Source organism: Magallana gigas, chromosome 1 (genome assembly GCF_963853765.1).
Source record: "Magallana gigas chromosome 1, xbMagGiga1.1, whole genome shotgun sequence".
NCBI lineage: Eukaryota > Metazoa > Mollusca > Bivalvia > Ostreida > Ostreidae > Magallana > Magallana gigas.
In genome coordinates, this window is record NC_088853.1 from 69,550,406 (window position 1) to 69,571,861 (window position 21,456).

General features: G+C 31.6%; 2 protein-coding genes and 1 long non-coding RNA gene across 10 annotated transcripts in view; all 3 read left to right on the top strand.

Annotated features, from left to right (window-relative positions):
• The first annotated feature begins 767 nt into the window (after positions 1-767).
• LOC117687104 (uncharacterized) lies at positions 768-4,643 on the top strand. The gene is made up of 4 exons (XR_010711243.1): positions 768-931; positions 3,464-3,604; positions 3,926-4,043; positions 4,137-4,643. It is a non-coding gene; the product is annotated as an uncharacterized lncRNA (long non-coding RNA).
• A 1,579-nt stretch (positions 4,644-6,222) lies between these two features.
• LOC117687200 (multiple epidermal growth factor-like domains protein 10) overlaps positions 6,223-21,456 on the top strand; it is a 105,592-nt gene continuing 90,358 nt past the window's right edge. For all 6 annotated transcript variants that reach the window (XM_066076623.1, XM_066076629.1, XM_066076646.1 and 3 more), the window contains exon 1: positions 6,223-6,373. In XM_066076623.1, the coding sequence (XP_065932695.1) occupies positions 6,283-6,373 (91 nt within the window). In that variant the 5' untranslated portion in view covers positions 6,223-6,282. The remainder of the gene's footprint in view (positions 6,374-21,456) is intronic.
• The window catches only part of LOC117687796 (multiple epidermal growth factor-like domains protein 10), a 29,500-nt gene continuing 25,041 nt past the window's right edge, over positions 16,998-21,456 (top strand). For 2 of the 3 annotated variants that reach the window (XM_066076620.1, XM_066076616.1), the window contains exon 1: positions 16,999-17,149. In XM_066076620.1, coding sequence (XP_065932692.1) covers positions 17,098-17,149 — 52 coding nt within the window. In that variant the 5' untranslated portion in view covers positions 16,999-17,097. Of the gene's footprint in view, positions 17,150-21,456 lie in introns of all 3 variants that reach the window. The other variant, XM_066076617.1, reaches the window with a different exon arrangement.

Sequence of the window (21,456 nt, forward strand, 5' to 3'; positions counted from 1 at the left end):
TTTTTCATTGTATTCGAAAATATTAAATAACCAAGTTTTGATAAAGGAACATAATTTTGGAATAAGTTTTACTGGTTGATATCAATATATGGATGACATTTAGATATCCCGTTTAACAATTGATTTCATTTTTTGCAGGGTTTGTAATTTTCTAGGGAAAAGTAACAGAACTCAAACATTTTATCAACTTCCACAAAAATATACAACATATGAGTTTAAATAGTGCTTAAAAACAACATATTACAAATATACAAAGATAGGTTTTTCCTAAAATCGGTAAAATTAGACAGATTTCAGCGGTGATATGTTCGTTTACATTATTAATTTTAAAAAATGACGATTGCTAAATTTGATTCTGTTTTTAAATGGTTCATTGGAATTTTTTAATAATGCATTTATTTTTGCGAAACTGTTTACATTTTATTAAACATGACAACATGATATTTAAATTTGACGTTTTGTAAATATATATATATATATATATATATATATATATATATATATATATATATATATATATATATATATATATATATATATATAACGGGGCCGAACAAATAATTTCTACTTAAGAAAAAAAAAAGGATTTAGTTATGTACAAAAAAATATGGATTTTTCGTAAAGTTCATAAAAAAATCAAGCCCTAAACATGACCTCCATCCTCTAATGAAAGTAAATCTTTTCAAAATATGTGTGCATACAATAATGTGCTACAGTCTGTACGATATACTTTTGTAATGCTAACCATTCAATATTATTTTTGTAAATATATATAATAATAATCATTTTCTTTAAGCCTGTAATAAAAATCTGTATGGCGAAAACTGTAGCAGACCTTGTGGACAATGTCTAAGATCTGAGCAGTGCCATCACATCAACGGGACATGCATGAATGGGTGTGTCAGAGGTTACCAAGGATTACTCTGTACAGGTAACATTTTGAATGAACCAGATCATACAGATGTAGTACAGTGTATGTATGTGCAAGCATTTATTGTGTGTTTTGGAGTTAGGTCAAAATATCACTGACATTGATTATACAAATATTTGCTTATATGGAAAAATTGACTTTGTATTTTGTAGAAGTTAATTTCAATCTATCTCGTTAAGAAAAATAAATCATACTCGTTATTCAGTGAAAGCAGAACAAATCGAGTTACAGCGTATTCAGATAACTCGAAACATACATTTGTTTAGTATTTAGTTTATCTTGTACAATTTAGACTAGATATTCCAGTTATGACCAGTGGCACTTCAATACATGAATAGACATTCGTACTTTATAATTGACATTTCATGGTTCATCCACATCATTGAACAAATCTAAATTGGCATGTTGGTTGTGTGCTAGTGTTTAATATGTTTGGGTGATGGTCCTAATGAGCTTTACAATATTTCCTCAAAATACGACTGTCACACTAATGAATTTAAAATCCACTGATATTCCCTAAAAGAGACTGACATTGATCTATTGTACACTGACTGCACCTAATTGTACCTTCAACTTACTTCATATGTACCCAGCTCTACCTTACTATGCATTTCTACTGACCAGCACTTTACCACTGTATAGTTTTACTGAATTCGAATGAAAGATATTGTACAGAATACTTAACAGCACTTACCTAGCTGCACACCACTGCACAGGGAACTGACAAGCATTTCACCCAACTATACCCTACTTTTTAATATCCACTGACCAGAACTATGTTCAACTGTACGCCACCGCACATTCCTACTGAATCCCACTGAGGTAGCTGTACAGGGCTCTGACCAGCACTGTACACAACTGTACACCACTGCACAATACATTTATCAAAACTGTTTCACACCGAACGGCACTATTATGGGCACTAACCTGCGATATACCCAGCTTTTCGCCCCTTTACAAAACACCCTGTTGCATTCTATACCCAACAGTCCATAACTTAACAGTGCCTTGGCTAATACTGTGCACAACTCTATGCCAATGTAACATAATTTTAATAATAGTTTTTCAAAAATAAGATAATTTTCTCTTCAAACTTTATTTCAATGATGTATGCATTATCTACATGGGGGAAATGACAAGGTCAATGAAATGTATTGATATGTTTATTTTTTTTAATCTTGTTGATACTTTCGTTTAAATATATGATATGTTCTTTAAAATGATTTCCTAGACGATAAACATCCTTAATTTCATATAGAGAATTTGATTAATAGGCGCATAAACATGTTTAATTTGCAAACGCTCTGTTTTAGCACTTTAAACTTGGAAAAATACAGCAAGATTGCAGAATTCTTTTTTTTATTTTTCTTCCCAAGCACTTGTTAAATTTGATCGGGCTGATAATTTGTAAGTGCACAAAGCTGTCCATTGAAGTACGGCTATGTGTTGTGGGTTGGAGTGGGATATAGGTGTAGTGGGGGTACAGAATATATGTAAGATAGGGTACAATGGGATACAGTTGTTTACAGTACTTATGTACAGTAGGGTACAGTGGGAAACAGTGAAAAACAATATAAATGTACAGTGTGGTACATTGATATACTTTGGGACCGTAGAAATGATTTAGGGTATGGTGCAGTGATCATACTAAATATGTTAGACGGCGTCGGTCAATTTTCAGACATATTAGTACATTTTGAATTCAGTAGCGATAGTTAATATGTTTTAGAGTGTTGTTAGTTAGGTTTGACCTACTTTGATATCGAAAAAAATCTCAGAATTATCGAGAAGTAATTTTAAAGTCACTACTGAGTTGTGTTTTTGAATAGGCTACTGAGGGGGACGCCTATTCTCTTCATGGGTTTACTCACAACTGGGTTAATCACAGCTGATTGATGATATGTCGAACCCGATCCTACAGTCCCGGTCACTAGAGTAAACCCCAAATGAACCCCGGGACTACTTTTGGGGTTTACTCGGGGTTTACTCTGGAATTGCTTTTGGGGTCACATGTACGCATTGAAATGTGAAGCAGACCTATCGTTTATCTTACCATCTCACTGCCTGTAATTCCTGTTCCGTGTGTATTCCGAATACACATGTAGTCTCTGCTTTCAGGGGTATACTTCTGATCGGGTTTACGCTCTGTGTCCACTCTGGATTTACTTTGGGTTTACTGGATCCACTGTAGTAAACCGGAAGTAAACTCAGAGTAAACCCAGAAAGTAAACCCATTGTTAAGTTGGGGTCTACTTTCTGTTAGGTTGGGTCTGATCGGTACTGTAATTGCATTTACTGCAATATTTAAAGTACATTATACAAAAGTCAAGGAGAAATTTAAGTATGTACGCTACAACTTTGCGTAACTGGAACAATGGTGTTTGTTAGTGAAGGATGGTGAGTGCGTTAAAGAATGAATTATAATGCCCCATATGACTGATACTTTGAAACATATCACATTTTTACTGGATTTTTCAAATTATACTTAGCTGAACAAGGCCTAATATACCATGTTTTTCATTCATCATTTAGTCTGTGAACTCGGTTACTACGGACTTGGTTGCAATCAGGAATGCAGCCCGTTCTGTTTAAGATCACGTGACTGTCACCATGTGTCCGGTTATTGTAAGGAAGGCTGTAAAAATGGTTGGCAAGGACTACACTGTCTAGAAGGTTTATTTCATAAAAGATTTAAAGCAAAGTTACTCAAGTTTTCAAAATGCATTTACCACGTTGAAAATTGGATGAGAATGAAAAAAGACTGTCACAACAATGTTTTTGAACGTGTGGAATTGAGAGTAAAACAATTTTTTTAATACCCCCCCCCCCCCAAAAAAAAAATTGCTTGTAATTTTTAAATAATTTCTCTATTATCAAATTGAAGTTCAATGAAAATGATTTGAGTGTTTTTCTGTAAAAGAAATTATCGGATGATTGTCTTATAGCCACAAACATATATTTCAATATCTGAAACATCTATTTTTTGTTTTTTAGTAATAAAAGCTACAGTCACTGAAAAGAAAATGACATCTGAATTCAATGGAATCCTCAGTGCATTTTGTGTCCTACTTTTTCTAATTGGAGTAGCAGTTGCATACTTTGTGGTGAAACGGTAAGAAAATTGCTTGACTGTTATTGCTATAATAATATCAAAGAGAATAAAATCTGATTGATACAACGCTTGATAATGCATTTTTCTTAACAGTTGTAGAAATTCGATAGTTAAAAATCCAGCAATTTATAAATCGAACATTGCTGAAAAAGTATGTGAAAGCGATGTATCCAACGTATATATCAACGACAATGATGGAAGTGAATACCAAGAGCTCGGAGAAATCGGCAAACCCGGGACATATGATACTCTTCAAAACGTTCCTAACAATCAATTTCTTTAGATTACTTTTTTCTAATTAAGGAACTGAAAGTGAACAATGTAAAAATGCCATCCATAGTAAAATGTAAGAATAATATGACAGTTGAATTGTCAATTTCAACCAACACATGTTCACGTCTATTTATTGTTGGAAAATATATTGATAAAAAGGATATAAAAGATTGATCACAGAAAAAGGCGGTAAATGTAACTTCCATGGTGATAAAAATAACATCTTACCTGTACCCCATTTTATTTGATATTTATCCTACATGCATTTGAGATATTTGAGATTACTGTTGTCTTCACAGTATTTGTTTCTGATTAAGCATAATAGATAACAGGTATGGATAGAATTACGTTGGTAGAGTTTTGACTAAAGACAATGTTTCAAAATAGTTTTATTGGATGATATTTTCATTTAAGAATGTATAATATCATATTTGAGATTTTATATTAATTTTATTACCTTAGCAAAAAATTGATGAAATAATAAAGAATACTCAATTGCAGTAAATTCATTTTCCGATTAATTTCGAAATATTTCTGATGAGTATGAATTAAAAAAAATATTTTCTGTGTGATTTTATTGTTTCTTTTTTTTTTTATGCATACAAGTTCTTAAGGTCAATCGATAATCTGAAGACCACATTTTGGGGTTTTATCTAATTGTTTAATTTCCTGAAACTAAAAAAAGCTTTTTTTGGATTAATTTGAATCTGAAGTTTTAGCACTGTTTTCTTCCGTTGTCCTATTTGTGTCAATTTTTTAAATGAAACTGGCGTATATTCTTGGTTGATTTAGATGACCAATGCTAGCTAGCTCACCCGAGCCGAAGGCTTGTGCTTTTCTACAGGTAAGAAAAGTTCAAGTTTATGTAGAAGCATCCTCAGGTAGTGTAGATTTAAGTTTTTTTAAAATCATGGTCCCCGGGGGAAGAGTGGGCGACTATCGGAGATCAAGTTTTGAATAAGAATATATATAGAGAAAAACTTTACAAGTTCTTTTCTCAAAAACCATAAGGCGAGAAAAACTCAAGTTAAGTGGAAGTGAAAGGTAGTGTAGATTCAAGTTTGTTAAATTCATGATCTTGGGGTATTGTGGAGGCTACAATGGTGGGAGGGGGGGGGGGGTTGCATGGTTAAATATATATACTTATTTTTAAAAATCTTTTTGAAATGTATTTAGCATAAAAAACCTTAAACTGGTGTGGGAGCAAAGATAGTTCATAATGATCCCACCATTTGTGTGACCTACAGACCTAAGGATACCTTCATACAAGTATTAACGTTTTTAGCTTATTGGTTGAGATAAAACAAACATTAGAAGATTTTCCTCTATGCACTTCTATATAAAAATCAATTAAAATTGTTGCCCCACTCGACCCCCAGTGATTGTATGTACTTAGAATGACCAAGTTTCTGCTTTTCAGGCAACATTATTTTGAGATGATGACTACTGAAAGAAACCAGGAAGTTTCGAAAATCCATTCTGTTTTTGGTTTGAAGGAGGGTATGGCCCTCGTTTTAATAAATATAAATTGCCTTTATCTAAAGATGCATTGTATTAGGTTTTGTTAAAATCGGCCTGGTGTTTTTGAAGAAAATGAAAATGGAAATGGTAAGTCTGACTGACGCCGGACAGAACATGTTTGAAAAAGCTAATTGGAGCTTTAAGTTCAGGTGAGCTAAAAATTAAAATCAAAGCATACCTCAGCTTTTTATTGCAGTCTTTTGTAAGAGCTGTAAACTCTTCATGATATTATGTACAACGAAAGTGTATGGTTAAAAATATTTCTTCCTTATCTTTCCGTGCTTCAACGAACCAGCATGGTGATTCAGTAATGTGTAACGTAATCTCTGTGAAAGCGATAGTATTTAGCTAGAAAACTGATAATTATCTGTTTGTAAACCTATATGCATGACGTCTTCAATGGTTTACATGAATTGCTTCCCAACCGCTCTTATTACTCTCTATTATGTTTTATATACTTCCTTATTACCAAGTCGGTGCAGGAATGGCCTCCCTGTGTGTGTGTCTTGGACTTATTACATTATCTCACGCTTATGGTGAGTATAATCTGTTTTTGATCGTTTTAGATAATTTTAATCTAGCAGTTTTATAAATAGCATAATTGATGAACTGCAACCTAGATTCATATGACATTATTCTTGAAATCTGTAGAGCTAATCTCATATGAAACCAGCATAAGCATTTTATCATGTGCCTTTGATGATGTAAGTGTTTTACAAATACCGATTTCAGATGATTGAATTAAATACATTTTTTATCATATGTTTGTACACAATGTCAGTCTAATCATAATCGTAAGTTTCTCACTATGATATATCATTTGATAAGCAAATCTTCCTGTATCTATGTATGACAGTATGGCTTGATATTTGATGATGCTAACTTAATCTAGGTTAATTGTATTAGCTAATACTATTATTAATGAATAATGACTTCCACACATTACCCCCGTCTTTAAATTACATTGTCCTTTGTTTTATAAGGAAAACAGAAACAACCCCTTTCTTCTTGTTTATCAATCTTTCAACTTCTCAAAGTAATATACAGCCTAAGCTTTACAGTGTGTATACTCCTGTCAACTGCACGTATTAATGAATGACAATACTTATGTCACAGACATTGACAAAAAAATTAGCTGTTGTGACTGTTAAATTTCAAAAGATAAAATCTGTTAGCATACTCAACCAATAGTTCGTGCATGCCTGTCATTTTTGTCTCTATAATTGTACTCCTTGTTCAAAAAGATTTCACAGTAATGCTACTATTGCATAATGTTTCCATGTCAGGCCTTTCTTTCTACAAGATCTTAAGCATATATTTAAAGACATTATCATGGTTAATACAGCGTGAAGCGTAAAATACCAGAAATTCAAATCAATACATGTAATAACCTTTGATTGTACAAGTATTTGATTATTAAAAAGATGTATTAACGAGTGTATGCTTGATTGAATGTTGCGATATTCAACGATTTAAGGTAACAAAATAGGTGATCATTTCGGTTTTAGATATGTAATGCACTTATATTTAAATTTACAAGGTTTTTGTGTATCTCAGAGTGTTATACAACTCGCTTATAAATTTGACATTGGAGTCATCTTACAAAATGCGCATTTACCTTATACCTTCAATCCAATCAGATCATTATAAGATGACATCTGATAATTGCTTTTGCTTTCAATGTTACTGTGCCCTGTTTATTTTATCTCTTCATTGTGTTTACTTCCCTGTATATATTTATTAAGGATACCCTATTTAGGGTCATAGGTATATCAAAAAATTATATATGGCAGTCCGCATATGTTGATACACTTGGAATAGAAGAATAATTACAGTAATATTAAACAAAAGTTTATTAGTTATGTGTAGTGTTTAGGACATCGACGTTCAACAGTCCAAATCTTGCTGGCAAGTAGCTCATCACAGGATGAACCTTTGCCATTCAGTCAACTGAAAGGTGACTGAAAGTTAACTAAAATGTGGCTGAATGGCATATCTGTGCCATTCAGTCACCTTTCCAGACCATTCAGTTAACAATCAGTTGACTGAATGGCAGAGCTTCATCCTGTGCATCATGTTTAGATATCTTGAACACTTTGTACAAAATGGGATGGTATCGAATGTTGCTACAAGCCATAATTAAATGTACTGATCTTCGGCATTTATGCAGCAATTGAGTAACGGATTCAGACTGCAGAGAGGATGCTATATAATAATGGATGTAATGACCAAGGATAAAAAAACCGGTACAACCGCTAACGAGATAGTTTCCTTATGTACATTGTCTTTTTGGACTTAAAAACTATTTTGAATAAAACATTATATTGCACAGCAGCCAGAATATGTATCGCCTAAGAGTCAATACTAAATCTGAAGACGTGAGGTTATGGATTTAATCGATCTTTTTCAGTCATTTTATCCTCTTTTTGTTTGATAATAATATATCGGATTATTAAGGTCAATAGATTTAGCAGTCCGTATTAAAGCGAATACGGTTAGTAGCTAGCCTTGTTCGTAATGATAGTCGATGCCAGGAGATCTTCTTTATTTATGAACAATCTATAAAAAAGATGCATTAACACATCCTTGAATAGTTGTGGTTCATAAGAGCAGATATGACATATATTTATATATGTTTTATATACGATTGCCTTATTCCGTCTAAAAGAATGTATAAAACTAACTGTACTTAACATTTCTTTTATTTCCTGTAACAATGAATTGTTCCTGTGCAAGATGATCAGCAGCGACCTCCATTACGAGACATTCAAACCTAAACAAGTACATAATAGAAATGTACGTTACCCTCACCTGAGATTTAGCACCCGTTAAAAATATCAATAATTTATTCACTCCAATTCTGAATAACTTAAGGCAGGCGTGTAAAGTTTTAAATATTTTAGTGTGTATACCTATCGACAAACTCATAGAAAGTTTGTCTTTTTCATGAATTTTCTTCCTTCAACGATCGTTGTTAATACGACTTTAAACAAACGATACTGTTCTCTACGTTCTCGTGCACTTTATAATATGTAAAACGAAACTGTCGTGCTAAAAATATTTCGTTCATATATTTCCGTGCTTCAATTAACTACCGCACAGCGATTTAGAAATGTGTAATTCAAATTATGTGTACACGATAACGTTAAACAAATAGAAAACGGTACTTATTAGTTAGAGAGTCTGAATGTATGCTGTCTGAAATTGATATCATGAACTACTTCCAAACAGCTCTGATTACTCTCTAACATGTTTTTAGACTTCCTGTTTGGCAAGTACGACAATGGTATCACTGTTTGTGTGCGTCAAGGTCTTTTTACGTTATCTCATTATGATGCCGAGTTCCCATGTTTTCTTTTTTTTAATTTTTAATATCAGATAAAATAATTGATAAGCAGAAATATATTGACATTCTTTATGCAATAAATGAAATGCAAACTCTAACTAATGTGACAATATACGGGATTCAAGAACATTTTTTTCTTGTATAACCATACAATTTAAATATTAGCTTATGTTCCTTGTATAACCTACAATTTTTAAATAATGTACTGTAGATAACATTATGAGCAACACAGCTGATTTAAAAGAAATGTGTGTTTGCATTAGAACATGATATTTATTGCTCAAAAAATCTTTTGAAAAACAAGGATTGTTATTGTGTTGTAACTACAACAATATATATTTACATTTTCCAGTGGCTTTGCCTGTGATAACACTACCTATCGATTTTGACTATATGATCCATAACGTCAAATGGCGTTATGGATTGAGGCGACAGCGGGGTTTGCTTTTTTATATTTAAAAATTTAATCGGACGATTGCTTAAAATTATATAAATATAAGCAATAAAGAACCATTCTTTAACGTGATCAAATTTATGTAGCCCCGACCGCAATTATCACCTCATAATACTGAAAGAATGATCATTATTCCTTAAATAATGACACATTTCACTGGTTAACCGTTGTCATTAAAATATTCAGCCAATGCCGAGAAACTGAACTTTTGTGACAAATCTGAGACCATTGAAAGAATTTAGCATACCATGTCCTGTCATTTACAGGTGAACGTATGCCTATAAAAAAAATTCTATAGTTGTACCTTCAAAAGCTAAGTAATGCTACCTCTAGGCAATGTTTTCTTTTTTTCTCTTGGCTGACGGCTTTTATAGAGTAGTTTTGGGGTATTTTTGATGCATTCTGTGCTTTATTTCTTTTGATACATTATCTATTTGTAACCAATACTGTCCTAATAATATTAACTTTGAAGATAAAACATGGATTTTGATAAAAATGAGCCATCGATTATCAAAACGAATAAAGTTGTGATCCCTTTATACATGATATTCTGGCATATATTTAAAAACGGTTATAAGTTCTAAGCAACGGTGGCCTGTCCATATCATGGCTAACTTCAAATCGGCTTAATTTTCTCATATAGTTATCGATTAATAAATTTAACAAATATTTATTCCCGATATGTATGCCTTGTTGTCGCAATATCAAATAACTAAAAGTATATCACTGGGTGGATTATACAGTTTTAGACTGCATCATTACATGTGTATGTAACTCTAGTATGAATTGCCAGGTGTGTTATTTGTTAAATGTACACGCGAGTATATTTCAATCCTGTTATGAAAAGTGATACTGCATCCTTTTTATATGCAAAACTTGTTGCGCCTTTTGTGTCCCACCCTCTATTTCTCTTTATCTAAGTCAATCTCACCATTACAAAATAATATGAAACATCCTTTAACATTTATTGCTTTTCAAACTATTGTGTCCCGACTTTCTATTATATCTTTATCGTATATTTTCCTGTTACGAGTCGGTTTACATTCTATATGATATCCTCGTTAGAGTTTTTGTAAATACAATATCTGATATATTATTTGATATAGCATGCAGCATATTCCAAAACATAAGTACTTATTATATACTTAGTATTAAATACAAGGTTTTCTGCATATGTGATACAGATTTTCAACCCTTGGGCTATTACGGATTCGTATCACAGCCCTTGCAGAACTCTTCTGTCTTTTTTCGTGTTGGCATTTCTGCATGTTTACAGACAAAATATAAAACATTTGTTAGAGTCGACTTTTTTAAGTACAATTGAAAACTTCAAATCCAAGGAAATGTTTTGGAACAGTTAACTGTTAAAACCTGAGGAAATTCCACTTTTGTAGCTACATGTTTGTCAAAACAATTAGATCTCATCTTTTTATTTAATATATGTACATAGTACTTTCACATAATTTTTAAAATAGATATGTTCAAGTTTACTTTTTTGAAAAATTATATTATTAAGTTTGTAATGAATATAATAATACATACTTTTTTTTCCATATCCTAGCTTGTACATGTGTATTATCGGGGCTTTGGTCGTCGGGTTAATATTAGAGTCTCGGGCTGATATAGACTGTGATATGGAAAAGGGTATGTGTTATTATCTATATATGCACTATTAACCGAAAAAAACAGACCGTTTTAGACAAAATGGTATCGTGTAAAATATGCACAAGGTTTCCGGGACATTTACATTATCACCGTTATAAGGCTGGCAGATACGTTTGCCAAGATGCATTGCATATGCGGGTATTGTGAACGAGGCCACTCTTTGCAATATTTTTTTAAATTTTACTTTGCTGTAAGCTGTCATTCTAAACTGCGGTATTTTTAGATACAAATGAGTATTGCATTCAGAATTCGGATGATATTATGTAGTAATAAAGGAAACTGTCATAACTTATACAATCTCTTACCTGCTGAGGCGACTATTACATGTACAAATCTATGTAAGAAATATTTCTTTATAATAGTAACTGTAAAATAGCGCCAACTTACTGCTCACTCTGGGGTTTTTTTAAGAGAACTTACTTGTAAAAGAAATTTGAAGAACAAATAATTGTAAATATCTTATTGTGTTATCATTATAAACTTATAAACAGGACTAATAGAGAACTAATTTAAAATGACTTAACGTTGTTAAAAGATAACTATACATACCATCGAATAAAATATATTGAAATTCAATGTAATCATTAGTAACCTGTGCATTTTTATAATAGTATATATATCTTTTTTCACAACATTAAATGTATAACGAAAGTGTAGTTTAAAAAAAAGGTACATGGATGTATATTCCTGTTTTACCAACCATGGCACAAGAGTTTTATTAAGAAATATTTAATTCAATCCCTGTGAAAGTGTAAATGTGTAAAACGATACTTATCATGCAGTGAGCATGTGTGTATTTAGACTAAAGTAGTTTATAAAAACTGCTTCCGAACGTCTATAAATACACAGTATTATGGTTTATATACTTCCTGATTGCAAAATGCAGGAATGGCTTCTATGTGTGTTTTTTTGTACTTGCTACGTTATCTCATGCTTATGGTGAGTTATATCTGCTAATTCAGTTATATGACCCGTTTGATTTTAAAGAAAAGATTCAATAAGCAGAATTATATCAGCATGCTTTGATGTGTGAAACGAAATGCAACCCGTACAATTAAACGAAATTCCATGCCATTTCTTGCTGCATATTGAAACAGTTAAAAGATGATTTTACAGATTATTAATTTTCAAATATTGTATTATAGATTATATAATAAATAACAGCACTGAATATAAAGAAACATATGTTTATCAAAGAATCTATTTTTATGATATGTATATTACAATGCCAGAAGATATTCAATGATAACTTTAAAATACATTTTAAATCTATAGGCTATTGATGATGGCATTCATCTAAACCTTGTGTCGTCGTAATCTTCATAACTTCATTCAGTTAATGCCAAAAACACTAAACTGTTGTAACAAAATTATATTTACAAAACTGACGACTGACAACATACCTAGTCAACTACAGGTGCATGTACACGTCAATCAATTTGTATTTTTATAATTGTACTTCCTGATCAAAAAAGGGGATAAATATTTTGTCACTGCTTTGGGGATTAAAGCTACCAAATGTTTTCTTCTCTGACTTGGCTTAATTTTTGGACTTTTTTCTTTTCTTGAGATTTTGTTTTTAGCATTTTGCAGTGCTTTATTTGATGTTGTTTTGATGCAGCATTTAGCCATAACCATTGAGACAATAATAAAATGAAAACTTATGGCTGGATAATGTATCCGATAAAAATATACTATTGATGAATAAGAACATTATTCACCATATAATATACAATGACAAAAAATATATTACTTAAGTGACAACTGTGGTTTTGAACTTGTGCATGATACTTATTTATAGATCGACAGGTGTGTTATGTATTTAATATATATCCGAGCCTAATTCAATCCAGTTCTTTAAAATGACACATACATCCTTTTAGGTGTATTTCTTGTTTCGCCTTTTGTGTCCCGTTTTCTATTTCTCTATATCAAATTCAATCCAAACATTACAAAGTAGTTATAAATCATCATTTAATATATATTGTTTTATTTAGCTATTGTGTCCCGTTTTCTTTATTATCTCTGTATTATTTACTTCCTTGTTAAGAGTCGCATAACATTTTATATTATATTCTAGTGTAGGTTTTTACTAAATACAATATCTGATCTATTATCTCACATGGATGGCGCAAACAAAAGTGCGTACATTCTAAACCGAACAGCAGATCATATATGATATAATGTAATAATTTAGATATGAGCTATGATCTTGTACCACTGCTTACACTTGTACGAATTATTTAGGCTGCTACTAGTACATTGTATTGACTCAATGTATAGACTACGTAAATGATATAAAAATCATAACAGTTTGTATCACTCACTGTAATGTTTGACTACTTGAATCTAGTTCTGAATCTAGAATCTGGATAATAATTTTCAATAAATAAACTAAAAAAAAACCAGATTGTCCACAAAAAATAAACAGGACAACTAGAAATAATACATCAAGGTTTAACAATGGTGGATAATTTTAACAGTTGGTTAAAAGAACAGTGATCTTCCGTCATTTTGTACTAGCACAAAGACGTCATACATGCAAGTAGTGTACAGAAATGTAGATCCTAGTAATCCTTATAAGGATGGAATCAGAAAGAAGACTTGGGACGAAATTGTAAGACGTATTTTAGACTTTGAAAGGAAAATGTAATAATTCTCCAGAATCAGAACAATAAAGAGGAATTTAAACAATTTATTCCTGTACATATAGAGGCTCTAAAGAATAAGCACTCTGGTTTTATTTTTTTCTGGTGGAGAGAGAAATAGAACTGCTTTCTTCCAAAAGAAATAAATACTTACTAAATTCCAATTCAATCCGTGCATTAAAAAGATGAAAATCAAATATCCTTTGACCTTTCTTGGTAGTCTGCAGTTGTGTCCTGCTTTCTTTAATTCTCTCTATTTTATTTCCTTGTTGTATACTGTTTTATGATTTCTTAGTAAGAGTTTAATACTAAATGCAAAATCTTATATGACATGCCACACGTACTTTTCTATGCAGTGTACCCCGGATTGGTAATCGTTAAATATGACTATTAAATACCTATCTGCATCGTTTAATTTATAACAAATTTCCGATTAAGACAAACTTTGCCACATGATCCACGGAATTATTCCATCATTCAATTATAATTTAAAAAATTGTTTATCTTAACGGACACAGGTTTCTCTTGAATTAGTCTTAGACGTCATTTGGTTAAAAGATTTAAAATCAAAGTCTACTTATTTTCTGCTGCAATCTTCTGTGAGAAAATTCCCTTCTAATTAACAATATATACAATGATGGTGTCATGTTAAAAAATATTTATTCCTAAATTTTTAAAGACTACATTCAGTAAAGAAAGGCAAAAATAAAGGCAAACATGAAAGACATTATACCTTTTTTTAATCACCTTTCTGCCCTGAAAATACATACATACTAAACGTGATGGTTGTTGAAAAAATAAGTCTTTTTTGATTTGGAACCGACTTTTTACAAATTTATATCGGATTATAGATATAAGCAGCACGACGTTTTCCGGATACGGTCAGTTACAATCCTAATAAGAATTAATAGTCAATGACAGAACACGTTCTTAATTAATAAACTAAATATGAATCAAAATGCATAAAACACCCTTAAATAGCGGGAAGTAAAAAATACATAATTTAATCATCTTAACTGATAACTCCGATGCATACTAAAATGTATAGAAATTCTAAATTTAAAAAAACATTTTATCGAAAAGTGCTGCTTCATTCCCTAACAATGGTTGTCCTAAAACGACCTGTATACCTGCAGTTAACAATTAAATAACTATGTACTTCATGACATGAATACTTCATAATTCTTTAACAATCTATTAATAAACATGCATAAACACATTCTTGAATAACCAAAGCTTATTAAAGTCAAGATGATACACATTTTATCCATCTCTATTGCTAAACTCCGGTGGATACACAAATTTATAGAAATTTTAAATTAATGAAAAACATATCGAATAGTGCCTAGTTCCTTAACAATACTGTTAAATGACTCGTAAAGTAACAATTAACATTTCTCAAACTAATAATTTCTTGATACATAGAATGTTACCTGATTATAACAATAAGCAGCGTTCACCAATCCGAGCATATTGCTAGTCAGGTAGGCATTCACACTTGTACAAGTAATGTATTATCTCACCTGAGATTTACCACCCGATAGCAAAATTTTCTTTTTTGTTCGCCCTAGTTTTTTTTATTATTTCACCTTGACCGATCATGTTGTCAAAAAGCTTCTAGTGCTTTAAATTATTGATAAATACAGGGGAAATCTGTTATAATCATGAATCTGTTTCTATCGGCAGCCGTTCTTGATACGACTTAAACAAAAGAAAAATGCAATTGATTGAAAAGAAAAGAATGAGCGCTTCCAAAATAAAATAATATATCTCAGCGTCTTCAAGTTGTGATGTAGCATAGTATCATAACGAAATGATGACTGAAATTGGTCAAAGCACATGCGTTATATAGATAGCGTTTGTTTATTTATGTCAATGGAGAAATGTGTAATAAAGTTCTGTGATAAGCCTGTCGACACCGGATCAGAAATATAAATAAAACGCTACTACTGACTACAGTGCGTCAGATCATTAGTATGCACATGATCGCATTTACTTATTAGGAAGAGAACGTGTTAGCGCACTGTCCGTGCGTATAATATGAGGGTGAGCAAGACACAGCTCTTCAGTAGTCACCTGGAAGCTGTCTTTCTCTCTCCTCTTTTTATACAGGAAAGATAAATCTTAAAACTTGCTCGCATTCTCAACAGTGAGAGGTTGGTAGATTCGGGGGGGGGGGGGGGGGGGGTCAACTAATAATTGAGTTTCAGAGATATTTGTAATGAATATTATTGTTGATGAATGTCATTGTAATTAATATACAATATTCATTGTAACAATCTCATATTAAAATGTTATAGCTTAATAAAAAGAGAAGTCATCTGGAAGCTGTCTTGCTGCCTCCTCTTTCTACACAGACTGAAACACAGGCGACTCCCAATGCAGAGTAACAGTAACATTTTGGCTAGGGTACGGCCAGGTGTGGGCTTGTTGGAAATAAGATCTCGAGGATCTATATACAATTAAAATAATTAATCTTCACATGACAAAGAAATGGCTTTATATTAATAGTTTTCCCTATATATTTTTAGAAGGTTTACTTGATAATTAAAAAAAAAAGCTTTAGATTTTCTAAACCTTAATTTAGACTTTACAATATATTCTTGTTTCACTGATACGGCTTGATGTAAAGACTTTCCCAATTAACAAAATATTGTTGCATGGTTCACTGACTTATATAGTTATAGTTGTGAAAATGTATAATCAAACGAGCAGAATTCCCTCCGTATTTGTACACATACGGCATTGTGGTTGTTAAAAATGTAAAACTTACGCAAAAAATAAAGTCTACTGTAGGTTTCCTTTTACTCCTATGTAAGAGTATTTAATTCTTATTAACATTATGCATAACGAAAGTGTCTTGTAAAAAATAGTCGTACTTATCTTTCTTTGTTTGAATTAACACACATGTTAGAAAATATTCTTCCTTATCTTCTTGTGCTTCAGTTAAATATCGCACAGCGATTCAGAAATGTGTAACCTTCTTCCTGTGTAAGCGATAACTTGTAGCAAATAAAAACGGGTAGTTATCTTTCAGGGAGCCTGTATGCGTGACGTCTTCAATGGTTTACATGAAATGCCTCCGAACAGCTCTAATTAGTCTCTGACATGTTATATATACTTCCTGTTTGACAAGTACGCACCACAATGGCTTCACTGTTTGTGTTTCTTGGACTCGTTTCGTTATCGCACGCTTATGGTGAGTAAATGTGTTTTTAGATACTTAACGTCAGAGAAAAGAGTAGATGATTAAAAATATATGCCATTTGATAATGTGGTAAATGAACTGCAAACTAATTAAAATATATCAATATACAGGAATCCACGAAATTGCTGTGTGTCTACACAGTTTAGATATTTCGTTATGTTTTCACATGATCTATGATTTTTTGGTGTTGTAAATTTTTATACTTCAATGAAAGTCACTGATATTAAAGAAATATGCTTTTAGATAAGCAACTATTGTAAAATGTATTGTTTACATTGTGTAACATGGTACTCAATGCAAATATTTTTGAAATACATTTTTATTGAACATTTTACGACACCTTTATAAAAATATCACAGTTCATTGATTAATCGTTGTCATTAATTTATTCAGCTAATGCTCAGAAACATAGCTGTTGTGACGAACTATCGTTGTTAAACCCAAGATCAATGACATATTTTAACATACCCTGAGCCTGTCAATTACAGGTGCATGTACTCCGGTAATGTTTATAGTTTTACTTTCTGGTCAAAAAGGTATTACAATAATGCTTTCATTGCTTAATGGTTTTTTTTTTCATTTATAATTTAATGTTTTTATTTGTTATCAGCAGTTTGCGGTAATTTTTTTTTATTGTGTTTCATTTGTGCTACAAAGATTTATTCACAAAAGATAACATCAAATAATAATTGTATATCATTTAGGTTTTCAATGCGGGTTTTACTTAATGTGTATGACACTTACTTATTATTCGACAGGTGTGGTATATATTCAATGTACACGCAAGTGTAATTCAATCCTAATATTTAAAATAACAAAGACATCGTTTTATATGTATTTCTTGTTTCACTTATTGTGTCCCGTCTTCTATTTCTCTCTATCCAGTTCAATCCAATCATTTCAAAATGACAATACAAAATCTTGTAACATTTATTGATTTTCTAGTCATTGTGTGCAGGTTTTTTTTATTATATCTGCATTGTTTACTTCCTTTTTATGAGTCTGTTTATATTTTATATGATACCCTATTGAAGGTTTTTTAAGTAAATATCATGCCTGTCGTATTATTTGTTACAATGTGTTGCATATACAAATATATATCAATTCTAAACAGAAAGGCAGATCATATTGTACATGATTTAACAAAATTGTTAATTAAAATCATGTACAAAATATTCAGAACATTATATACAGTTTTGAGGCACGCCGGTAGATTAAGGCAACTATGAGTTTGATAATCGTAGATATAATGGTTATTTTAAATATTGTTTAATTTATGAAAACAGTGCTGAATATTTATCATCAAATTTCTGTTTGTTAATTTATGGGCAAAATAGCACAATTCTATTTCTACGATATTTAAATTGTGGCATAACATAGCTCTCATTACAAACGTTAAATAGGACTATTAGACCTATCTGCATAGTGTTTTTTATAACGAATTTCCGAATAAGACAGACATTGCCGCATGATCCACGGAATTTATTTATCATTTAATTAAACTATTTTCTCTTGCAATCTTTCGTGAGAATATTCCCTTCTTATTTACAACATGTATAATGATGGTGTCATCGTCAAAAATAGTTATTCCTAGATTTTGAAAGACTGCAGTCAGTAAAGAAAGGCAAAAATTAAAGGCAAACATGAAAGACGTTTCACCTTTTTCTGCACATTACTGCCCTGAAAATACATTCATACTAAACGTAAATGTTCTCGAAAAAAATTCTGGTTTGATTTGGTACCAGCGTTTTACAAAAATATATCGGATTAATTAAAGTCCATGGATTTAAGCAGTCTGATGTTTTCCGCATCAGTCATGGTCAGTTACAACCCTAATAAATATTCCATGACAAAAATTAGTTCTTAATTAATAAACTAAATATGAATAAAAATGCATAAACACACCCTTAAATAGCGGGAAGTAAATATGATACACATTTTATCCATCTTTACTGATAACTCCGGTGTATACTAACATTTATAGAAATTTTGAAATCAATGAAGATTTTATCGAAAAGTGCTTTCTCATTCTGTAACAATAGTTGTCCTAAAGGACATGTAAACCAACAGTTAACAATTAACTATTTATTTCATGACATTGATACTTCAAAATTCATTAATAATATATAAATAAACATGTTGAAAAACCAAAGTTTATTAAAGTAAAGATGAAATACATTTCATCCATCTCTATTGAAAACTCCAATGGATGCACAAATTTAAAGAAATTTTAGAATTAATGAAGAACATATCGAAAAGTGCTTAATTTAAAAACAACACTGTCATAAAAAGACTCGTAAACCAACAGTTAACATTTAACAAACTAATTATTTCTTGATAAATAGAGTGTTACCTGTCTATAACAATAAGCAGCGTTCACCACTGCGAACATATTTCTAGTCCATTAGGCATTCACACTTGTACAAGTAATGTATTACCTCACTTGAGATCTACCACCCGATAGCAAAATTTTCTGCTTTATTCGCCCTAGTTTTTTTTTTCCAGCTAGAGCAATGCTTTTAGTGCTTTAAATTATCGTCAAATACATGGGAAATCTGTTATAATCATGAATCTGTTTCTATCGACAGCTGTCCTGGATACGACTTGAACAAAAGAAAAAAAACAATTGGTTTAAAAAAAATATCGCGCTTCCAAAAAAAAAATAATATATCAGCGTCCTCAAGTTGTGATTTAGCATAGTATCATAACGAACATTTTACAGAAATTGGTTAAAGCACATGCGTTATATAGATACAGTACAGCTCACGAGTATCCCGACACCCACCGTGTAAAAAACACGGTGGAAAACGGTCTGTGTCGCACCGTGCACACGGTGTGACACCGTGTATGTATATTGGAAAATTCAAGAAAAAGCACCGTGTCGCACCGTGGCCGCCTGTGTAACTCCGTGGCCACTGTGTTACTCCGTGGATATCGTTACCTGAGACTTTGATAGAAATAGCGTATGTTTAGAAATAAATAAATTATGGCTAAACAAGGTTTGAAACATATAGATTCTTTTCATATTTCAAACAAAATATCGACTCACGTTGCATGGACCTAGAAAATTGTCGGGGCTGTCAACGTGGAGTTAAGTTTTTGTGATCTGAAACTCGACGTAAATGGGTGCCTTTTAATTCATTTGTTCTTTAATAAATTGAAATAAATTCACCAAATATATTTAATAATCAGTTGATATATAATCAAAATTCAAATCAATTTAATCGTGTTTTTTTTCTAAACACACGTGATGTTGTAACTGACGATCCGATTAAAATGTCGGGAGATTAAACGTCTTATTTTCTGTTATCTGAAAACTTTCTGATTTATTAATTAATTTACAGTCTTAACATAAACCAATTAAAAATGAAAAATGAAAACATTTCAGATCATGTTTTTTTTAAAAACACGTTGATGTGCTGTAGTAAATAACAACCCCATATTACCGGTGACTCGAATAATTTGGACTTCAGCTATTTATGTAGCAATAAATAAACAAAAAATCACTTTTATATTATAGTTTATGGTTAAATACCTGTACAAACTCTTGTTAAATTATATTCAAGCATTGTACAGGTACTAAAAATAAACCCGCATTTCATAAAATAACTTTCAACTTTATTTCCGTATAGCGGGTAATGGCCTCGTGATTTCACATGAAAAATCACTCGTGCGATACACCTGTACGGAAGCTGATCAGATACACAACATTGTCTTTCATCTTGGGTTCTATACACAACAGGTGTTATTGTCTGTCTTGTTAGGTGTCATTGTAATTTACAACTAACTGTGTGTATATTTGGACGTCTGAACAGGTGTACTCGAGATGCCGTTATTCACACCTTTCCACGGACACCTGTTTGGTAACTCATCACAACCCGTCGTGTGTATGGTCTGAATATATCTTTCTTCTACTTTGTTAGTTCCATGATTTTTTCTAATCTCTAACAAACAAAAAAATTGTCTGTAGATATGTACACAAACAACTACACGTAAGACTATCGGCGCGTGGATCCGGAGAATAATTCAGCAACTCTATAAATGCGGGAATTTCACAAAGTATTAACTTGCGATAAGAAATTATTTACCGGGTACACATACATGTATGTACGAAAAAACTTGATTGATTAAAAAGATGAATGAGATAATACCGGTAACTTTTTGCAAGCATTTTAAACAGTTAACACAACTTTATTTACTTTATAACCAATCTAATATGTGTGATGTAAAATAGCGTCGAAATTTTAACGAAAAATCTTATTACATCGTGTACTTTACAAACGTTTAGTCATTGTGTT